Below are 22,383 nucleotides of genomic sequence, written 5' to 3'. Positions count from 1 at the left end.
CCGGCTGGCTCCCAAGTTGGCCACACCTAGCAGGAACTCATTAGCATAACAGGCCACACCCAACAGCAGAAACCTATTACGATTGGCTACATTAGGGGTGTGTGGCCTAACATTCAAAGGAGTCCCTGCTACAAAAAAGCCCCTGGGTTTTGACAACAAATAAGGTAAACAGAATAACAAGCAAAAGGTGGGTGTGGCTGGATGACCACACTTCTGGTAAAATGGGGGTGTGGCCTAATGTGGTAATGAGCTGTGCTGTCGGGTGTGGTCTAATATCCTAATGAGTTTCTGCTGTTGGGTGTGGCCTATTATGCTAATGAGTTCCTGCTGGGCTTTTTCTACAAAAAGAGCCCTGGAAAAAGTCAAAAATATATAAGGCCCCAGTGAAAGCCTCATTACAGAATACAAGTGACCCGAACACAAGGGCCAGTACGAGTGACCTGATGCATTTCCGCCCCTTGAGGGCCTTATTCAGAGGCCAAACAATTTGAGGTACAGATAGACTCATGTTACAGTGTTATCGTTCGTTATTTCATTGTAATATATAAGTTGATATTGGACCCAAAAAAGGAAAGTTCAGCAGCAAGGTTAGTAGACACAAGACGAGGCTGTTTGTGAGGCCTCTTAAGATGAGAGTCATGTGTCAGCTGCCAAACGCACGACTGCTGAATTAGAACATCTTCCAGTTCTGGTCCGGAAGTGTGACTGTCGAGTCAGAGCTGGGGTGTCCTCAACAAGTAGCAGTGATTGACCAGGCATTTGTATTCCTTGGAGCAATGAGTACCCGTGTTTGTCCCGATCCGGCTCGTAGAGGCCCGATTTGGCCCCAGATAGGGTACCTTCTATACCCATAATGCCATATGGATTCTGAAAAGCACCTGGGAAGGAAGAGGCAGCATACCCACACCTTGTCCTGGTTCTTCGTGCTGCGATCTCTCTGATCTCTCTGAAAGCTGGGTAGATGTAGGCTTGGGGGTCCGTCTCCAGATGTTTCCCCCCTACAGTGTAGAAATCCAGGTGTGACTGAGGCCCAGTTCAGATGCACAAGAATGAGATGTTGTAGGATGCACTCCAATTACCTGAACGGCGAGTGGAGGGATCCGAGTTTGGAGTCTTCCCTATATTTTAAGTAGGCTCCCCGCAAGCATACCAAGCAAAGAGAAGGGGCCAGGTCCTTTCTCCCTGCTGTGCTAGTTTTCAGTTTGCAAGGAGTTCTTCACGTGGAGGAATGTTCAAAAGCTGTAATCTACCCTGTGCTGCCTGCAGGAAACCAGGCTTACGCCTTAAACAAAATCAGTGTGCCGCTTCAGAAAAATACTGTCATGCAAGTTTCACTCTGATTCAAATTCTCCTTCTACCTATGCCTTTCCCTCATGGCCGTAGATACACTTATACACCAGTGCTTCATTTTAGTTCTAAGCCTCTTCTTAACTTGGGAGGCGGAAGGAGTTGTTCAAGAGCTCCTCTTTAAGTTGAATCTGCTTGGAAAGCTTCAATCACTGCCTATCACATGCCAGTGGGAAATAACTCCCCAAGGGCACTGCAGGAAGAGTAAGTTAAGCCCCAAATTCGTTGCGTGTCAGGTCCTGCTGTCCTGCAGTTTCATTTTGTTACCAGGTAGCTCACTACACTGAACTAGTCCTTGCCCTGTTGCAGAACCAGTTGTTGTTGGCCAAGGCCCTGTTTGAAAATGTAGCTTACAAAAAGAACAACCCAATCAGGAACTGAATGATTGGGCTATAAAACTAGACCAAACAGGGACAAAGTTTCTCCAACTGTACTGTCGGCTGCTGAGCACACCTTGGCTTGCAACAGGCCCAACCCCATGTAGAAATCAGTCAGAACCTCGCAAAGGTGCTGTGGCACTCCCGATTCCCCTGCCTCCTGCTTCTGGGGGGGAGGGTGTCAGTCGGCCCGCACCTGCGATCTCAACTCCTATTGGGTTAGACGGGTGTCACCATGGTTTTGAGAGCTGTTACCTGCCGAAGGAGTGCCTTCTGGTTTGTGGGGCCTTTGGGCTGGATCCAGGAGCCCCTTGCATTAGGTGAGAGATCCACTGTTGGCTGATCAGTAGGATCTGGCCCATGGGGTGGGGGTGGGGGTGTCTCTTCTCAGATAGTAGCTAAGCAACCAAATTCTGGTTTGGGAAGCAGTTTTGAAACCTTGAAATTAAATTCCTCAGTGTTTTTTGTTGCTTTAAATTCAGTGGCTCCCAGAACATTCTCTAGCCCTTTAGTATTCTCCCCCCCCCCCGCCTCCATAAACCCTGGATTATTTGCAGTTCTTTATCCGTATGGGTTCTAGAATGTGGCAGAAAGTTCAGGAAGTTGGAAGCATCAAAGCTGAAACAGATACCCGCACAGTTAGATAACACACCAGGTATTTTTTAAAAAAATCACTTCTCACAAAGATTCCCGAAGCAATTCACAAAAGGAAGTCAATAAAAGCCCTAACGCGATTTGCTAAATATAGAACTTTAAAAAAAAAGACTGCTCGCAACATTCCGTCAACGATGATCATCTAACAACTGTGAAGGCATAACAAAATCCTAAAAAAAGACCATATAGGAGCAGAGCAGTCCAGCGATCAAACAGTTGGAGAAAATCAAAATGGCAGGGATGAAATGGAGTGAATCTCCTCAAAAGGCCGGAGGAAATTGGAGTCTCTTAACTTAGCACCAAAACGAAAATAGATGGGTGGATGGACAGGGTTTGGGCTGGATCACTTAGATGATGGATGGATCTGGGTGGATAATTGGGGATATTAGAGAAGGGACTCTGCGTCTCCTCCATGAATGGAGGAAGGTATAGCAGGGCTTTTAGGGGTCTGTGCTCCAATAGGTACCTGCCCCTCTGCTAAGCACCGTAGTCCAGAGTCATTTAGGCCTTTTAAACCATCGCTCTGAATTAAGCCCACCCATAAGGCAACCAGTATACTGTTTGCCTTAATACTGGTAAGATGCTCCCTAGATGAGGTGTTAGCTAGCAGACCAGAGGCCACACCGTGTACCTTTTGGAGCTCCCAACACTGTTTTTGAAGGCATGCCCACGCACAGTGTGTTATAATTAACCTGGACGGTACTGGCAGTCTTAACAGTGGCCAGATCCATCTTTGGGAGAGCAGGCTGCAGCTGGTAGAAGGGGCTACAAAGGAGCACTCCTGTGTGGCTCGAATGGCACCCTGTTTTGCAGGGAGCTCAGCTTAATCGAGCTTCTAGAAGCTCTTGCCTGAATACCATTTTGGGGGCGGAGAATCTCAGTGTCTTTGTTACCCCTCTCAAAGTACTTAGCAAGGCAGTGCATAACAAAAGCAAAGGAGGCAGCAGCACATAGGTTTCCTAGGGACCTGTTCAAAGTGGCATATAAAACCAAGAAGGAACACAGAGCAGTTGCAAGCAGTTCTGCATAACAAAAGCAAAAGGAGGCAGCAGCACATAGGTTTCCTAGAGACCTGTTCAAAGTGGCATATAAAACCAAGAAGGAACACAGAGCAGTTGCAAGCAGTTCTGCATAACGAAAGCAAAGGAGGCAGCAGCACATAGGTTTCCTAGAGACCTGTTCAAAGTGGCATATAAAGCCAAGAAGGAACACAGAGCAGTTTGCAGGGTGAAAGGGCCAGGACAAGGGAAGAAAAACAGCCGGTGTATCCAGAAATGTGTCAGAGGCACTCAGGCTCTTTCAGAACACGCAAGGTTCCCCATAAACCATTCCTGTTCAGGAGTTCTCGTTCACGTATTCTCCAGAAAGTCTCTTTGCGTTTGTTCTGTCTCATAATCTGGGACGGTTTCCCCCCCCAAGCCCAAGAAGCCACAGAAAGTAGGGATCTGTTTCTTCCTAGCATGAGCCCAGTAATAGTTTCCAGCGGTGGTGGGATACATCCCCCATCCCCTCCCCCAAAGCCACAATAAATGCCACTCATAGCAGTTTGACCTCTGGAAATGGAACTCAGCTGGCCGCTTTCCCACCGTCTGGCAAATGGGACCGAGAGTTCCATTGTGGTCAGCCTTCGAATGTCCCTCAAGCTCCAAACGGAGCCCGCTCCGTACCACGTGGGGCTGATCTCTCCCTTTCCTCCTCCCCGTGTCTCTCTCTCTCGATCCTCTGTCACTTCTGTGCCTGATGTGCGGACCGCACGCCCTCTCCGTTCCCTTTTTCCAGACGAGCTGTATGCCCAGAAACTGAAGTACAAAGCCATTAGCGAGGAGTTGGACCACGCCCTCAATGACATGACTTCCATGTAAATAACAGTGCCGGAGCGGGGGCAGGGGCAGGGGGGGAAGCTTGTGTGTTGCTCTCCGCTTGAGCGTGTCTTTGTGTGCCGTGGCAAGGGGGGGTACGTGGGGGGGAGTCATCCCTGTGTGACCGCGTGGGTGCTGTGCCGATGGTCGGGGCCGGGCGAGGCTACGCTGCTGACTTCCTGGTTCAGTTCCCCCCCGCTGCCTTTTGGGTCGGCGTTTCTTATTGGCGCAAAAGGAGACTTGGCAGTGCGCAGTGAGCTTCATCAAGGAAGGTTCCCCCCCCCCCAGTGCATTTTGATAGGCGCAGCCCGTACCTGCTGATCAGAGAGGCTCCGCTTTTACTTTTCACTGGTCACGTGGCTGTTAGTTTTTTACACTGCTTCTATCCAAGCCTTCCTCCCCCGATGGGGGAGGGCCCAAAGGGGCTTACGTTGTTCTCCTCCTCTGTGTTGTCCTCACAACGGCCCTGTGAGGTAGGTCAGGGCGAGGGTGTGCGACTGGCCTGGGGTCACCCGGCAAGCTTGCATGGCAGGAGCTGGGCTTTCCAGATCCCCGTCTGGCACTTCGGCCACTGCACCGCGCTGCCGTGAACAAGGTTGCCCTGAGAGGTGGTCACTAAAATGGAAACGCTTTCACCCTGACCTGGATAGTCCGGGCAAGCCCGATCTCGTCGGGTCTCGGAAGCTGAGCAGGGTCGGCCCCAATCAGTACTTGGGAAGGAGGCCTCTAAGGAACACCACGGCTCAGGACACGGAGGCAGGCGATGGCAAGCCACCTCTCCGAAGTGTCCCAAGCCCGACTAGGGTCTGCCAGAAGTTACCATGAGTTCCAGGCGTGCAAGCTGCGCACAAACCCACAAAAAGAAAAAATGGAAATGCTTCCAAGCAAGGGTTTTGGTATACACTGAGATTAGGAGACGGGGTTTTAGACAGGGTCCTTTACTTAGCCCCACCGATCTCAGTGTGTCCCTCTGGTGCAAAGCTCTATCCATTGGTGCCCTTGCACCAGTGCACCTTGCGGTGGAGGAACACGCACCAGCAGAGCCAGAAGTGCAGGTCTGACCAAACTCGCTTGTCGTATTCACTTTCCGGGTAGCCCCTGTTGTCACTGAGACAAGCTTCTATCCCTTTACAGCTGTGATCCACAGCCTGTGACGTTGGGCTTCTAAGTCCTGTGGGCAGTGCTGGGTAACCTCTGCAGCCAGGTGGGTTGGCTGAGTAGGATCCAGAAGTTTAAAAGGTGGGGCCCACAGCCAGTGTTCCCTCTAAGCTGAGTTAGTGTGAGCTAGGTCACAGTTTTTTTAGCCTCCGGCTCACAGATTTTTGTCTTGGCTCAGGAAGGGAGGGTTCCAGAGCAAACTAGTTTATTGCAGCAGCCAAATCGCTCGCTCACAACTTTAATGCCAGTAGCTCACAAATTAGTTTTTTTTGTTCACAAGACTCCACAGCGTAGAGGGAGCATTACACACAGTTCCTTTCCCCTCCCCCACGACTAGCAGAAACAGGGTAAATCATACGAGCCACGTTGGCTGAGGCATGAAAGGTACTGTGTATAAATTACTGAACTGTTTAAGGCTCAGAATACAAACCTTTGAGCGCACACACTTTTCCAATATTTATAGTGAGGACACATGGCCCAATTTAAACACTGTCTGGCTCAGCTGTTGAGGCGTTCTCTCTCCTCCCCACATCACTCCCAATATCTGTTTACCTGTGAGGGTTCGGTGGGACTGCTTCTGAATGTAGGAGGATTTGTGTTACTGACAGTCCATCTCACTGCGACTCGAAGGCAAATTACATAGAGCGAGCCAATACAGTCAACAAAGTAGACCATTCGATAAAACAGTGCCTTAGGGCTGTAGAAGCCTGGAACCAACCAGAAATAGAGCCGATAGAACTGAAGCAGAACCTAAGTATTAACATGACACATTAAGCCAGGGGTGTCAAACATGAGGGCCGGGACTGGCCCGTCCAGGGCGCTTATGTGTCCCGCGAGTACCTAGTGCAAGGGAGGGTCCAGGGAGACTGCTGGGGGAGGAGTGGGCGGAGCCATTCCAATTGTGGCTTCAGCATGGCGGAACAACTTTGTCTGCAGCAGTCAAGCAGCATGGGAGCGTCTGCCCAGTGCTGCGCTGCAGGCTCTGCAGTCCGCCCATGTGGATTTTCTTCTGCACCCCCCTCCCCCCCGGACCATGAGGCCTTGCAACGAAGCTACACCAACTCGGAGCTTACCAGCTGCTGTCCTTTATACAGTTTATATCTCCAGTACCTGGCATTTCATTTTCTGGCACATGTGGCCTGGCCCGAGAAAGTCACATTTATGTCAGACCCGGCCCTTGGAACAAATTGAGTTCGACACCTCTGCATTAAGCGGTGCAAAAATGACATCCTCGCTTACAGTAAGGATCACAGCCACATGACAGGAGTTCAGGTCAGCATGAAGTTTGTGGGCCAGCAAACACCCCCCCCCCCCCCCAGAGAGGCTGCCCAGCCAAAAATACATTGGGGCTTTGATAACCACACGTCGTAATGTGCTGCGCACCTAATAGTCTTCCTCTTGTGTTGGAATTGGGGGGGGGGGGAGTTTCCTTCCACGTCTTCTCTCCTGAACTCTGTTGCCACTGCTGCGTGCCCGTTAGCGGTGTCTTGGGTTTCGGTTTGAATGTTTGGCCACTCCAGGCTAACATACCAGGTCAGATCTCTTCTGCCGTCACTCTCTCCATTTGGTGTCCTCCAAGGTAGTTTTTGCTGAGACTTGAGGATCTGAGCTGTGCCATGTATATGTTTGTAGGAGGTGGCTAGGTAGAGGGCTATGGGGGGGGGGGACTCGCTTGTGTCTGACCTTGAAGTGTTTGGCTTGACATAACCAGCTGCTCCCCGGCCTTGTGTTTGGTTTGCGGATTTGATATTAACCCTTCTTCTAACCACAGAATGCCCCTCTTCCAGTCTCCCGGCTTGCTTTTTTTTCCTCTGAGGCTTTCTGTGCCTGAGCCCTCTGGGCTTTTCTTAAATCTCGTTATCTTTTTTCTTCTTCTTTCATACAGATAAGATTTGTGATTCCAAAATACCACTTAATGGCTTGGCCTCCGCACCTTCTCTCTCTCTCTTTTCCACTTTGTCTACCCTTCCCGTTGGCTGAAGTTCCTGTGCTCCAGGGCCGCACGCGCACCTCTCTCTGGGTAGCCCTGGGAACACACATCCTCCATGTCCCGGGGGTGTGTGTGTGCGTGTGACCTCACCAGTAGCCGGAGTCCTCTCCGCCCCTCCTCTTCCAGCCGCCCTGTGCTGTGTCTGAAACAAAGCAGTCTTTGTGACTTCCAGCGTGCCGGAGTCTACTGGGCGTGGAGGTGCTGCTCTGACCATACAGCTGTTGGGGGGGGGCTGGGAGGGTGCCGGATTCCTGTCCGCATAGCCGGCAGGACCTCAACGTCTCCCCAGCCCGCCGTCTCCCAGGGCGGGACGTTGGCACTGTGCAGCAAGAGGTGGCAGCGAGGGACACGCGGCTGGGATTGGGTGTGTCCCAGCACCGCACTGATGTAGCGTCTCTCGCACCGTGTCGCTTTTACCAACCAGTCTGTAACCGTCGGTGGAATGTAATATAGACACTCTGCACTAAAAACGGCAGCCCTGGCTTTGGATTTTTTTCCACCCCACCCACCTCCACGCGGCGTGTTTGTTATCAGGCTCTCGTTCCTGACTCTTGTGGGCAGGCGCGCCAAGTTGATGAAGCATGGGTAACAGTGGGTGGTTCTACACACATGTGCGGGGTGGGGGGAAATCCCCTCTCTGGACTTGCCACGCAGGTGCCGTGCCAAATGCAATTCGGGGGGGTCAACAAACGGGTCGTAGCTCAGTGGGCAGAGCACACGGGCCATGGCTCAGTGGCAGAGCCTCAGCTTGGCATGCAGGAAGTCCCTGGTTCAATCCCCAGCATCCTCAGTTAAAGGGATCAGGTGGTAGGTGACGTGAAAGACTTCAGCTCGAGACTCAGGAGGGTCGCTGCCAGTGTGAGTGGACAGCACTGACCTTAGAATCATAGAGTTGGAAGGGACCTCCAGGGTCATCTAGTCCATCCCCCCTGCTCAGTGCAGGAAATTCACACAAAAAAACCCCATACACACCCCCAGTGACCCCTTCTGCATGGCCAGATGATGACAAAAAACCTCCAGGATCTCCAGCCAAACTAAATGGGACCAAGGCATAAGGCAGCTCCGTATGTGTTCGCACTGGAAAGAAGGGTCACGAACAATGTTCCCTCTAAGCTGTGGAGTCTTGTGAGCAAAACTTCAACTTTGTGAGCTCCTGACGTTAAAGCTGTGAGCAAGTAATTTGGCTACTGCATAAATTAGTTTGCTCTGGAGCCCTCCTTCCTGAGTAGAGACAAAAGTCGAGTAGATACGTTCCTAGAGGGAACACTGGTCACGAACAGTGTCGCAGACAAGGGACCAAGGAGGGTGGCTGTTGGTGGCCCAGCAGCCAAACAGCATTTCCGCATTTGCAGCAGGCCCACCTCTGAATGCCCGAAGCTTTGGGGCTCCATGGGGAAGTTCTGTGTAAGGGCTCTTTTGGGAAGTGGGACGCTGGGCTCGGTGAGTACCAGTTCCGTCCCAACTGGGCAGCTCACTTTGGAAAATAGGTATGCTTGGTTCTTGTGGGCCTTTCTGACACGCCCAGGGAAATGCCGATCGCCACTTTGGGGTCCAGGAAGCAATTTTTTTTCCAGGCCAGTTTGCCCAGGATCCTGGAGAGGTTTTGGGGTTTTTTTTTGCTATCTTCTGGCCATGGAGCAGGGGTCACTGGGAGTGTGGGGGGGGAGGTAGTTGTGAATTTCCTCCATTGTGCAGGGGGTTGGACTAGATGACCCCGGAGGTCCCCTCCAGCTCTATGATTCCCTGAAACATGGGGTGACCATACTGGAAACATGCGCACAGGCATGGGACAAAGAGTGACTTGGGAGGGGAGACAGACATTTACACTGACAATAATAATAACTGGATACAAAAGCAAGCCAAACCACACTATATTGGATCCCACTGAAGGTCCTTTCCCTCCTCGAACGCTGTCCTTCCCAGCCCCCCACCACCACCAAACTCCAGGAATCTCCCACTCCAGAACTGGCAATCTTGGTGAACAGTCTTAATGATCATGAATATAGACCCTGTACTGTAAATTAAAACGTAACGGCCTTGCAGCCCTCCATTGTGTCCTCTGCACAGTATGAAGCTAGATCTTGCAGAGCTATTCCACCAGCTTTCCATCTGTTCAGCACGTTTCCCTGGATGCGGGTGGGTGGGCAGGCCTTTTGCATCAGGGCAAAGCTTTTTGTGCTGGGAAGGGGGGGTGGGGGAGAGGTGCTGTTTGCAACCTAGCTCTGCAGGAGTCAGCCCTCGAGGAGGTAGTCTAGGTTTCAGAGAAATTAACTCGCTCTAAGGTAGGCTTGCCATTTGCCTGTCTGTGGTGGGCAAAACCCCCCCACTGCCCTTGAAAAATTAGGGAGCAGGAAGGGGGGGGGGAATGGCACCGACAATGCCGCTCTAGGAATTTCCTCCTGTGTCTATGGTGTTTACCATAGAGATGAGGGAAAATTCTTAGCGTGCCAGCCTGGAAGTGACATCACAAGCTCCGTGGGCACCACACTCCGAATCTGCTGTCATTGGTTAAAGCTACTGGCAACCCTACCCTGTGTAGTCTGGTGGTTGTCTTGACATAAGAGGGCAGGAAGCTTTACAGTAGTCTCCTTCATCTGAACTTTGGGTGCATCACAGCGGCTTTTGAGCTTCCTGTGAACTACCTTGATTCCATCACCAGAGATGCATACTGATACGTTAATCCCACCTCAAAACCTGTTATGTGTCAGTCATGGGCCTTAAAAGGGAGTAAGTGCTTCGAACATGAGCCCCGGTGCTTTCCCCACTGTCGGATAACCGTGTTTTGCCAAATGTGAGCTTGGCATGGCCTCACACAGCGCCACCGATGCCAGTAGCTTGGTGCTAGGAGAGAAAACTAAGCCATTGCGCTCTTTCCACCACACTGAGGCTGTGTGCATACCGCGTGCATTTGTACATCAGCAGTTGCAATCGGAAAGTAACATGCCCAGAAGAGGCTGTTTACTCCATGGTTGAAGGTAATGCAAGAAAGGTCAGGGGGGGGGGGAGATATATACAGGGGCAGATACAGCTCCCTACACACATGACTGCAGTGGCCCAATAGTATTGACCTCTGTCTTGGTTCATCTTTGGGGTGGTGTCGCCAAGTGAAACTTCTCCACCGGACGATACGCCTGTCTGATTCATGTCTGGGCCCTGCATATGTCCAGCAGTCACGATTGGTCTGGCCCTCCTTTGTGTTCAGTGTCTTGCCCCTGCTACCCTTCCAGGGGATTAAATCCTGTCGACTGCACCCCATCTTCTTCAGTCACACCCACAGGAGAGGTTGGCTCCGTACACACCCTTGACGCGTACGGGCAGTCGGGTTCCAGAGAGGAAGATGGTAAATGATTCCGTCCCTGACATTGCGGGTCTGGATTCTGAAACGCTGAACCTTTGGCAGGTTGGGTTTGGAGACCGTTCAACACAGCAGTGACCACGGCGGGGGAGGGTGGGTGGGGAGACCTGACAACTTTGTCACCTTGGAAGGAGAGGGTTAAACTCTAGTCATAACTATTTTTACTAGCCCACACGTCTGCACATTCCTTACACCAGGGGCTCCCTAGTGTGCTGCCTGGGGGGGGGGTGACATGGTGCCGGACAAGACTGGTGCCCCCTTGTCAAGAGAAAGTGCTATAAAGTGGGCGGGGCCACCCCAGCGAGGCTTTTGATTGGCCCCTGGAGCGTTGATGGCCTGTGCAGGTTTTTTAATGCTGCTTTGGCAGCAGCTGCCACCGCGGCACAAGAGTCTTCACCGTGTGACTGCAGGTAAGCTGTGGCCACTGTTCCCTCTAAGCCATGAGCAGCCGCTCGTGCATGAGCAGCCGCTCGTTAACACAGGAAGCTCTACAGCAGTCTGGAGCCATGCAGGCTGTTGCGCTGCCCATTTTGAGATTGCAGCAGTTAAATTCTGCTCGGGATGTGAACTGCTCCACTCAGTAGGCGGGGGGCGGGAAATTTAGAGGGAGCACTGGCTCTGGCAGCCATTTTGTGATTGGCTTCGCCTCTTATGGCAGCCATTTTGTGGTCGCATCTACAGTACCGTGTCAGAATTCCTTTGGGCCCACAGGTTGGAAAAAGTTGTCAGGGCCCTTGCCCTACACTATCCATAGCTTAAAAGAGACGTAGGGAAGGCCGTTGTAAGGCGCTCTGAGACTCCTTAGGGTAGAGAAAAGCGGACTCTAATCTGGAGAACCGGGTTTGATTCCCCACTCCTCCACATGCAGCTGCTGGAGTGGTCTTGGGTCAGTCACATCTCTCTCAGAGCTGTTCTCTCACAGCTCCCTCAGCCCTGTAAGACAGAAACTCCATCACGGGTGTGCTTCCCCAGCCCAATTTGAGAAAGCACTCGGCAGTCTTGTAGAGGAGAATCAGATCAACAAAGGAGGGAGGTGCAGATCCAATAAGGTTTTGGACCCCACAGCTCTCCCTAAGGTTCCAGTGGGAGACATAGGGTTTTATAACCCCTATGACAGTTAGAAATAAATCACAATTATTGGTTCCATCAAAGTTTGTCACATATCCGTCACATCATTCTGATTGGGTCCAGCCTGTGGGTTGGACTTTCTCAGGCAAAACTATACCTCCTTCAGTTGAACAATGGGCTTTCTTCTTTCCATTCTGTGAGATTCTAAAAAGTATCTAATTGTAACAAATACTAGTTCATCATGCAGCCTTCTTCATCTAACGCAAGCAAACTGACATCAGGAGCATGCGCAGTTACAACTGGCCACTATAAGCAAGGTCAGTTAGTTACTGCCTGTCAGCATTTAGTATTTTTACCCATAATGCATTTAAGCAATGAACCAAAGTGAATATCTGAATATATGTTCATGATTGATTTCAGCTATTGTGATTAGAATCATCAAAGGCACTTAACATTTGCACCATGGAAGCGTTAAGAGCACCTACTAAGTTAAACTGACAGCCAGTGGCAGAGTACAAAGTGTTTCATAAGCAGTGTGTACAACAGCCCCACCTACCTCACAGGGTGTCTGTTGTGGGGAAAGGGGATTGTAAGCCGCTCTGTGTGGAGGATGGGGTATAAATCCCATCTCTTCAATGTAAGTCAGTAAGGGCACGGAGGGTCCATTTCGCTGACCATGAGTTAGTCTCCAGGAGACAGGCCAATAATTTTAAAAGTACATTCATGGCCTCAAAAATCAATGAATGCTCTAATACGAAATTGATCTGATTCGAATACAAAATTGATCTTCCTCCCAAAAAGGCTGAACAACTGGAGAGGCCCGAAGCATATGCTTAAGAGGCACATCATGTGAGTTACATATTCTGCTGGGCTTGGGGCAGAGCATTTCCGGGTCTGCCACGAGCACACAAAAGAGGGATTCCGGTGTCTTGCTGGCATCAAAAATGGGTTCTGTGGCTTTCCCACACCACACTTCCTGCGGGGAGGGGGCTGGGCCGAACCCTTCTTGGGGAGGAGCAAAGCCAACGGCTCGCACGCAGAGGGGCCCAGGCGTAATTCGTAGGGCACCTCCAGTTCTATTAAGGCCTCTGGCTTCGGCCTGGCATCCCCCAGAACAGCTGCCCAGCGGCACAGATAATCCTGGACTTAAATGGGTCAGTGGTCTTTTGGACCCCCTTTCCCCCACGGCAGCTGGGAGTAGTGAAATGTGTTGTCTGATCAATAGTTCCTTTTTAAAAACCCCAGATAGCCGGAGCGACATCCTGTTAGTTGCCTGTGGCCATTTGAGTGGCAGTTGAGTGGTCACTGGGCTGAGCGGAAGAGGCTGAATGGGAACAGGAAGTCAGGGCGGTGTCGTGCCGTAGTCCTCCTGCGGCCCCTTGACTAGAGTCTGTTTGTCACTCCTGGGCTGGCCGGCTCTCTGCTGTTCTTCCCTGTCCTTGCTTACCTTCGGTATCGGCCTCCTGGCTTCTATATTCTGGGCAGGGGCCGCTGGCATTCGTGGGCACGGGCGTGCCGTGTCATGGTGAACAAACATGAAGACACCCGCCTGGCTGACCAGACTTCTTCCGGCTCACTATCTTTGGCAGCCTTGCTGCTTCCTCCTTCCTGCCCTCGCCCTGCAAAGCTGCATCAACAGGTTACAGGGTGGAGAAATAAAGCAAGAGGGGGCACAATTAACTCCCTCTTCCCAAGCCAGTGTCTGCATTGCGCAACTGCCAGTGGCGGTCCTGAGTTGCTCCTGTAATGACCAAGAGTCGCCATTGGAGATAGATCAAGATGGGTAGCCATGTTAGTCTGTCGGTAGTTGCAGAAAAGAGCACCTTAGAGACGAACAAAGTTTGTGGCAAGCAGTGTTCCCTCTAAGTTTGGTGTCGTGGTTAAGTGCGCGGACTCTAATCTGGGAGAACCGGGTTTGGTTCCCCACTCCTCCACTTGCACCTGCTGGATGACCTTGGGCAAGCCATAGTTAGGGTCAGAGCTGTTCTTGAAAAAGAGCAGTTTCTGTCAGAGCTCTCTCAGCCCCATCTCTACCTCCCAGGGTGTCTGTTGTGGGGAGGGAAAGGAGTTTGTAAGCTGCTCTGAGACTCCCTTGGGTAGTGAAGGGTGGGGTATAAACCCAATCTCCTCTTCTAAGCTGAGCTAGTGTGAGCTAGCTCACAGTTTTTTAGCCTCCGTCTCACACATGTTTGTCTTAGCTCAGGGAGGATGGCTCCAGAGCAAACTAATTGATGCAGTAGCCAAATCGCTCGCTCAAAACTTTATTGCCAGGAGCTCACAAAGTAGAATTTTTGCTCCCAAGACTCCACAGTTTAGAGGGAACATTGGCTGCATTAGCCATAGAAGGAGGCCTTTTTAATCTGCATTAGATGTGTACTGTAGGAGAGCCAGCGTGGTGTAGTGGTTAAGAGTGGCAGCTTCTAATCTGGAGAACCAGGTTTGATCCCCGACTCCTCCACATGAAGCCTACTGGGTGACCTGTGGCCACTCCCAGTTCTCTCAGGACTCTCTCAGCCCCACCTGTCTCACAAGGTGCCTGTTGTGCAGAGAGGAAGGGAAGGCAATTGTAAGCCACTCTGAGACACACGAGGCCCGCTGGGTGACCTTGGGCCAGTCACAGTTCTCTCAGGACTCTCTCAGCCCCGCCTGCCTCACAAGGTGCCTGTTGTGTGGAGAGGAAGGGAAGGAACACAAGGCCCGCCGGGTGACCTTGGGCCTGTCCCAGTTCTCTCTGGACCCTCTCAGCCCGACCTGCCTCACAAGGTGCCTGTTGTGCGGGGATGAAGGGAAGGGGATCGTAGGCCACTCTGAGACACATGAGACCTGTTGGGAGACCTTGGGCCAGTCACAGTTCTCTCTGGATTTCCACCTCCCTGTGTGCCTGTTGCGGGGAGAGGAAGGGAAGGCGATTGTACGCTGCTTTCAGACTCAAGGTAGAAAAAAGCGGGGTATGAAAACCAGCTCTTCTTCATCAGTTGGCTGTGACCTGATGGCACTTTCCACTACAAGTATAGGTCAGTAAGGGCACGGAAGGTCCATTTCGTTGACCCGTGAGTTAGTCTCCAGGAGACGGGCAAATAGTTTTAAAAGTCCATTCACATCCTCAAAAATCAATAAATGTTCTACCAACGCCATCTTTTCTCCCCATTACTCCAATGTCTTACTGTTCGCTTATTGCCTCTTGCGTGGAATTTGGGGTCGTGAGAATCTGCACATACCACTAGCTCTTGTTGGATTCTCTGGACTTGGGGCTGCCAGGGAAGCATGGAAAAATAGCAGCGTGCTCAAAGGTTTTAACGCAGCAGAGCTCAGGGCTAGGTGTGGCAACAGACTTACAAAGTTACACGGAGTCAGCAGTCAGTTCTAAAACATCTTTTAAAATATGCAAACGACCTCTGTGTTCCGAGGCAAAGGCCAATGAGGCTGCATATGCAAATAACCTCTGTGTTCTGACTGGCTGTGGGGGGGGGGAGAGGAAGAGCAAAATGTTTAGAATGTTGGAGGCAGGACTCAGGCAAAGCAGCCAGTGGATAGGGAGACCCTCTGAATGACAGATCAGACAGCGAACTGATTTTTGGAGCGTGTGGAATGTTCTAGAGAAGTGCCACCACCATTCGGCTTTTATTTATAAGGGAGATTGTTAATTACATGTATATGAATATGTATTTTATGTAGTTTTACATTTTTATGGTTATGTCAACTAGGTACATTGTACCGCTTCTGTTAGCCACCCTGAGCCTGTTCGCAGGATGGGTGGGGTATAAATATAATAAATAAATAAATTAACAAATATAAACAAGTACAAATACATATAGAACCAGGTATAACAATCAACTGCGTTGGAAAGTTATTACAGAGGGAAGTTATAAACATGTATAAGCAACAATGCGATGCGAAGTATTCTAAAACTGGGAACCACACTTTTAACAAACTTCGAGGTTCCGTTTCGCTTTGTGTCAAGGAATCTGATAACTTGTCAATTATACAATATTCCTTAATTATACAATATTCCATTATTAGTCCATTATACAATATTCCAAAACCTAGCAATAACCGTACGAGCGCCTGCACAAAGTATTTCCATCAAGTCTGAGTTAGGTGAGCGTCGGTTAATATCTGGCCAACAGTTCAGTAAAAGAAATTCCATTTCCATTGGTATTTCAAAGAGTTATTTCACATATATGTTTAATAACTGCTTTCCAAAAATTTTTTACCACACTATAATCCCACCAGCAATGTTTTTATATGAGCCCATCTCTTGACATCCTCTCCAGCATAATGGTGGTTCTAAAACTAATAAGGAACCTTTATTAAAGGAAATACATGCTTGAGAGTGCAGGTAAGAGGTAGATATAGATTACCTGTTCTGACTAACTAGATGGTGTTGGATGCTGGACGCAGGTCCAGCCTCCATGATGCAAGATGGAGATCAAGCACCTTCTTTTGTGCGAGAGAGAAAAGCGAGCGAGTGAGAGAGCGGAAGCTGAGGAAATTGCCCCTAAGAGTAGCATTCTACTTCAAAGGAAAGGATGCTCTGTGTGTCCTGACCTCTCTATCTAAACTCTTTGGTGCCATCTTCTCAAGTCTGAGACAGGAGACAGCATCAAGTCCTCCACTTGTAACAGTCCTCGTGGATGCAGTGCCTGTCGCAGAAACAGGCAGCGTCTGGAGAATTTGCAACCCCTTGGCTCCGATTGGCAGCATGGACCCATGGGGGCTTTCTGTGCCTTTTTGGGTAGCCCCCCCCCCATCCCACCAGGGGACTTGCCCTCCAACTTTCCCCTCCCCCGAGATTCATGAGACCTAAAACTTGGCTCTTTGGTGGAATACGGTGTGCAACCAACAGCAGAGCTCGCACACATGCACTTTGTGCGAGACTGGTGTTTGACGGACTCGGGGCAGGAAGCATCTACAACTAAGAGCTCTCCTTGTCAATTAGGGCTGTGGTGCGTGAACAGTTCAGTGGCAGTTTGGCTTGCTGGGGTGGGGAAGGGGGGGTGACTTGGCTTTTTGGCAGTCAAGTAGGAATACTGGCAGCCTGTTTCTTGTCAGTGCCCATTTGGTGGCTCACTCAGTCCTTGAAATAGACCCTTGTAGGAGACGGGTAGGGCTGTGGCTCAGTGGAAGAGTCTCTGCTTTGCATACAGAAGGTCCCGGGTTCAATCCCCGGCACCCCCAGTAAGCCTCAGGGAATCTCAGAGCCAGGAGGCAACATCAGGGGAAGGCCTGACCCGGCAGGGCTCTTCTGATGTTCTTATGAGGGGAAGGCCTCGGCCTCTCTGCCCTGCTGTTGGCCCTCCATAGGAATTGGTTGAGGCCACTGTGTGAGACAAGATGCTGGACTAGATGGGCCCTCACTGGTCTGATCCAGCAGGGCTCTTCTGGTGTTCTTATGAGGGGAAGGCCTCGGCCTCTCTGCCCTGCTGTTGGCCCTCCATAGGAATTGGTTGAGGCCACTGTGTGAGACAAGATGCTGGACTAGATGGGCCCTCACTGGTCTGATCCAGCAGGGCTCTTCTGGTGTTCTTATGAGGGGAAGGCCTCGGCCTCTCTGCCCTGCTGTTGGCCCTCCATAGGAATTGGTTGAGGCCACTGTGTGAGACAGGATGCTGGACTAGATAGACCACTAGTCTGATCCGGGAGGGCTGTTCGAATGTTCTTAAAGGCCCAGGCAGTAGGTGATGGGAAAAGACCTCCTCTTGAGATCCTGGAGAGCCTTTGTGGCCTCTGTGCAAAAATAACCCCACACACACCACCTCTGCCCATGAAGTCACTGGTGTGCCAGCGAAGGGAAGGGAAAGGGAGGAAGAGACTTGGGTTGTACCTGACCAGACGTAGCAGGAGTGGGCTGGGATCCCATGTGGGGTTTCCTCGGATGTGGCTGTGCCAGCTGTGACCGGCATAAGTCGTTTTCCATGCCACCAACCTCAGTGGTGTTGCCAGCACCTCGGGGACTCATCTGTGATGCCCAGGCAGAGAGCCAAGCAAACAGGCGTGCCACTCCTCAGTACACGTGCCAGCAGCCCGTTCTAGCAACCCGGCACTCTCCAAGGGAGTGAGGTTCCCCTGTGCTCAAAATCCCCAGGATTGTAGCCCATGTCATTCACTAGACAAAAAAAAGCGGGCTCTGGGCCGGGGGGGGGGGGGTGTCAACGTTTGTCACTTCCTGATAAACAGGATGTGCCAAAATTCCTTTGGGGGGGGTGGCTCAATGGCAGAGTGTCTGCTTGGCATGCAGAAGGTCCCAGGTTCGATTCCCCACCATCTCCATTTAAAAGGATCGGGTAGCAGGTGGCGTGAGAAAGACCTTGAGTCACCATAAATTTAAGCAGAGAGTTCTGACCCCGGTGGATCAATAGTCTGTGCGTCTTTTGGCGAGGGTCCGTGGCTCAGCGGCAGAGCGTTTGCTTGGCATGCGGACAGTCCCAGGTTTGGATTCCCAGCATCTCCAGTGAAAAGGATGGGGAAGCTGGTGATGGGAAAGACCTTGACCGGAGAACCTGGAGAGCAGCTGCCTGTCTGAGTAGTCAAGACTGATCCCAGCAGATCGGTGGTCTGATTCAGTATGAGGGAGTTTCACGAGTCCCAGGCAGCAGCTGTCTCCTGCCCTCCATATAGCATCTGCTATAACTCTAAAGAAAGAAGTGGGGGGGAAGCCGCCTGTGTACAGTAACTGAGATTAAGGGCGGGCTGCGGATCTGACCGCTGTGAAGCCTCCTGACGGAGAGGTAAGGAAAGGAAATCCCCTGGCTCTCTGTGCCCCCTGACAGCATGCATCAACTAATCTGTTAAAGCCTTAATCTTGTCCACTCGACTCTCTTCACTTCTCTGCATTTCTTTAAAACGTGCGACTTTTCTCTCCTCCCTTCCCTTTGGTCGATGCCACTCTTCTTGTTTCCCCCTCTCCTGTCCCAGCCTTGGTCTGGTCCTTTCGTATAAAGGCAAGCCTCTTTGCCTAAACCCAGCAGAGCTGGCATGGGTCACCGGCGGCGGGAGGAGCCGAATTCTAGTCCTCGACTAACTTCCCTTTCTCTCTTTTTTTCTCTCTCATTTCCCCCGTAATCTCCTCCTCCTCCTCCTCTTCTATGTTGCCGCTGCAGAGCGCCTGTACAGCCAACTTGAGAAAAACCGCCTCCTCGCTCACGAACTGAAGTTAACGCTGCATGATCTCTGTGACTGAGAAAGGGGGGTCCCGCTAATTCCGTTTAAAAAAACCCCGGCTCGTCATGAGTCGCCGGGGGGCCCCGTTGGATGCAGTTGAAACCAGAACGTGCTTTCTTTTTTTTTTTTTTTGAAAAGTTTCTTTGGCAGACTTTTAGAGCAATTCTACCGCTGCTTTAACCAGGGCACTGGCTGCTTCCCTTTCGTAACGTACTTATTTTGTAAGAGCTTTTATATATATCTGTACTTTAAAAAAAAAAGTCACCACTTGTTTGAAGTGCAGTAAGCCACTAGTGGAAGTTGCTGTGGACGTGGTCTCTCCAGTAGCTTCCGCCTGCTCTTGTAGGAAGCTGGAACAGCCCCGGCTGCTCCATTTTCCTGCCGTTGCAGGGGACCGTGCCACAGACTTCCCCAGTAAACTAGCTACTCCTGTTGACGGTTTCCCAGTTATCTGTCGGTGGTATCTTCTGTACTCTGTTATTTTCTTTGTATAGGCTCCTATTTGCATGAATTGGCTAACTGGAGTTGTTATTTTCCTGTAACAATAAAACCACCGGCCCACTTTGTATGTGTTTTCGGGGTGTCTTTCATACCTGTGCTCAATCATGTTAGTGAGCAGACGGGGTAGGGGAAGGCGGTCTGCAGAGGAGGCTGGGTAGGTACCCTGCTGCTGGCGTCGCATCTGCCGGCTGGAGGGGGTAACCCTGGCGACGACGGCGGCGATCGGAGCCACGCGAACAAGCCGGATGCGGTGGGGCTGTGTAGGAAGCACGTTTTGTGTGCGCGTGCGGAGGAGAAACGAAAGCACTGGGAAACGCACCCCTGCCCTCTGGCTGTTCACCAGGCCTGGCTTGGAAGGTGGTTTCCGGCCCTTCTGCGTCATGAAGCCAGGAACGCATGGGAGCTTCTGTTGGGAAACTCGGGCGCGCACACTGTCTGACCTGCTCTCAGTTCCCCCCGCTGCATGTTTCTGCGCATGGGTGGTCGTCAGTGTTCCCTCTAAGCTGAGTTAGTGTGAACTAGCTCAAAGGTTTTTAGCCTCAGGCTCACACAGTTTTGTCTTAGCTCAGGAAGGATGGCTCCAGAGCAAACTAATTGATGCAGTAGCCAAATCGCTCAGTCACAACTTTAATGCCAGGAGCTCACAAAGTAGAATTTTTGCTCACAAGACTCCACAGCTTAGAGGGAGCATCGGTGGTTGTGTACGAGGGCATACCCTTTTGCTGCTATCTTCGAGGCACAGAGGTTGTCGAGACAGCTCCCCCGCATCTTTGGAACCCGCAAAAGGTTCATTTCCCTCCCAGTACGGACAATATGTTCGGAAACGTCTTCTGGAGCCCAGACTGTCCAATATGACTGGATCGCAAACCCGTGCATGCCGTTTTGGCTGAGAAGTCCGTTTTGAACACACAAGTGCTTAACTTCCTTTGGTGGCTGGTGCTTGGTGGGACTCACAAATGGCATGAAAAGGGTTTCCATTGAGGGAGCTGAGGATGAAAACATTATGGGTCGGGACTGCATGTAGCAGTAGACCCGCAAGATGTGACACTTGGTGAAGGGTTTGTACTCCCAAGAACCAGTGCTCTGTTTTAAAGAAGGCTTCTAGCCCTTATGGTTACGAATACATGCAGGGAAGTGTGTCAGTAATGAACAGAGAAGTGGGAGGGAAAAATGCCCTCGATATAGCGGCACTCTAGGAATTTCCCCTAGTCTCTATGGTAAAGAGCATAGAGACTAAGGGAGGCAGCCTAGTGCATCGCCCAGAAGTGACATCACATTCCCCCCCCCCATATCTCTCAGCATTGGCTAAGACAGTAGTAGTAAGAGAGATGATTATTATGAGAGACTAGAGGGGTGGCTGAATCAGATTTTCTTTTGAGGGGTGGGGTGGAAAATACAGCTTGTCCTTCCTTCCGATTCATGGGAACAGGCTACACTGAACCAAAATTGGGAAACGTAAAACAAAATTTGTCCAATGCAAATTCCGGCTCCAGAATTTGCTAAAGCTTACAGTTCCAAGCACGGAGTGTCCACTACCTATGGCAGAGGGAAGCTGGGTGGGTCCGTTCGTAGAATCATAGAATGTTAGAGTTGGAAGGCACCTTGCAGGTCATCTAGTCCAACCCCCTGCACTCTGCAGGAGCATAGCCGAAAGAGCCCTACAACGTACCTGGAAGATGGCCGTCCAGCCTCTGCTTGAAAGCGTCCAGCGAAGGTCCTAAGCATAGCTGCATGCACGTACATTGAAAAGGATTCCAGTGGAGGAGAATGGGAACACTAGTGTTTTTTTGGGGGGGGTTGGGGGGTGCACCAACCACGCCCTTGCAAGTCAAAGCTTTGTGTGGCTGCACAGCTGTGAAGAGCACCTCGGGGGGGGAGGGGGGCACGGATGAGCCGAGATCCCGCGGCACCCCGTAATCCCCGACTAACTGAGCTCTCTTTCTTCCCAGATAAACTGAAATGTACCAAAGAGGAGCATCTCTGCACACAAAGGATGTTGGACCAGACCCTCCTCGACCTGAACGACATGTAAAAAGACCCGCCAGCCAGCCAGCTTCCTCTCGCCTCTTCCCCCACCCCCACTGCCTTTTTTTGTAGCCACTTGGAACAGCGAGATCTCTGCTGGGGCAGGCTGTTGTCTTAAAAAGCTGACCTCTAACCCTTGAAGGGGGTCAGGGGGTCAAAGGTTAAGCTTTTTTTAAAAAACAACAACACAAACCATTGTTGCCAACTTAACCAAAATGCCAACCCTTGCCCGCCTCCTAAAGGGAAAAAAAAAGAAATATCCGCGCACAAACACAAATGCTCTTTTTTTTAGGGAAGGTGTATCTGAGATGTAAACTCTTTGTAATAAACTGAGGGGGGTGGGTGTTTTTAGCAAACATTCCAATGTAACTCCCAAAGCTCGTAAAGCTGTAGGGCTTGTAAGGTATGCGACTAATTCTGCTCTCTCACACACATCCTGTGCACTCTTTGGACCACCAGCTTTATGCGGGGGTAGCTAGTCTTCTCCCTGTCCCCCCCCCCCTCCACTTACTTGAGAGAAGGTAGCCCTCACCTGCCTTTGGAATTTGCTGGGGGAAGCTCACCTCTGTGAATCCTTTTCAACTTTCCGCATCTCGGAATTCTTGCTTCAAGTGGGGTTGTGGGTTTGGGGGTGGTGGTATTTTTGCCAAAGTACAGTATTAACTCTTGTACTTTAAGGCTATTGATAGTATAGGGAAAAAAAAACAGCTGTATCATTATGAAATTTCAGGGGGGGAGATTTTAAATTTAAAAAAAAAATCTGTGGTTCTTCCCCCCCCGCCCCCAACACATTCCTTACTTGTCCTTTGGGCACCTTTCTCAAGTTCTTTCATTCTTCCGAGTTCTCTCACACCTGGTCAGTAAAGTAAACTGCAATTCCCCGGCCTG

General features: G+C 50.9%; 1 protein-coding gene across 5 annotated transcripts in view; it reads left to right on the top strand.

The window, feature by feature from the left end:
• LOC107117103 (tropomyosin alpha-3 chain) overlaps nucleotides 1–21,675 on the top strand; it is a 65,878-nt gene extending 44,203 nt beyond the window's left edge. For 2 of the 5 annotated variants that reach the window (XM_015419150.1, XM_015419148.1), the window contains exon 9: nucleotides 21,420–21,675. In XM_015419150.1, coding sequence (XP_015274636.1) covers nucleotides 21,420–21,502 — 83 coding nt within the window. In that variant the 3' untranslated portion in view covers nucleotides 21,503–21,675. Of the gene's footprint in view, nucleotides 1–4,157; nucleotides 4,241–7,280; nucleotides 7,856–21,419 lie in introns of those variants that run through there. The other 3 variants (XM_015419146.1, XM_015419149.1, XM_015419145.1) reach the window with 2 other exon arrangements.
• The last annotated feature ends 708 nt before the right edge of the window (nucleotides 21,676–22,383 follow it).

Source organism: Gekko japonicus, unplaced genomic scaffold (assembly GCF_001447785.1).
Source record: "Gekko japonicus isolate JY-2015 unplaced genomic scaffold, Gekko_japonicus_V1.1 scaffold25, whole genome shotgun sequence".
NCBI lineage: Eukaryota > Metazoa > Chordata > Lepidosauria > Squamata > Gekkonidae > Gekko > Gekko japonicus.
Note: the sequence above shows the minus strand (reverse complement) of the source record. Positions and strands in the feature narration are given on the sequence as shown.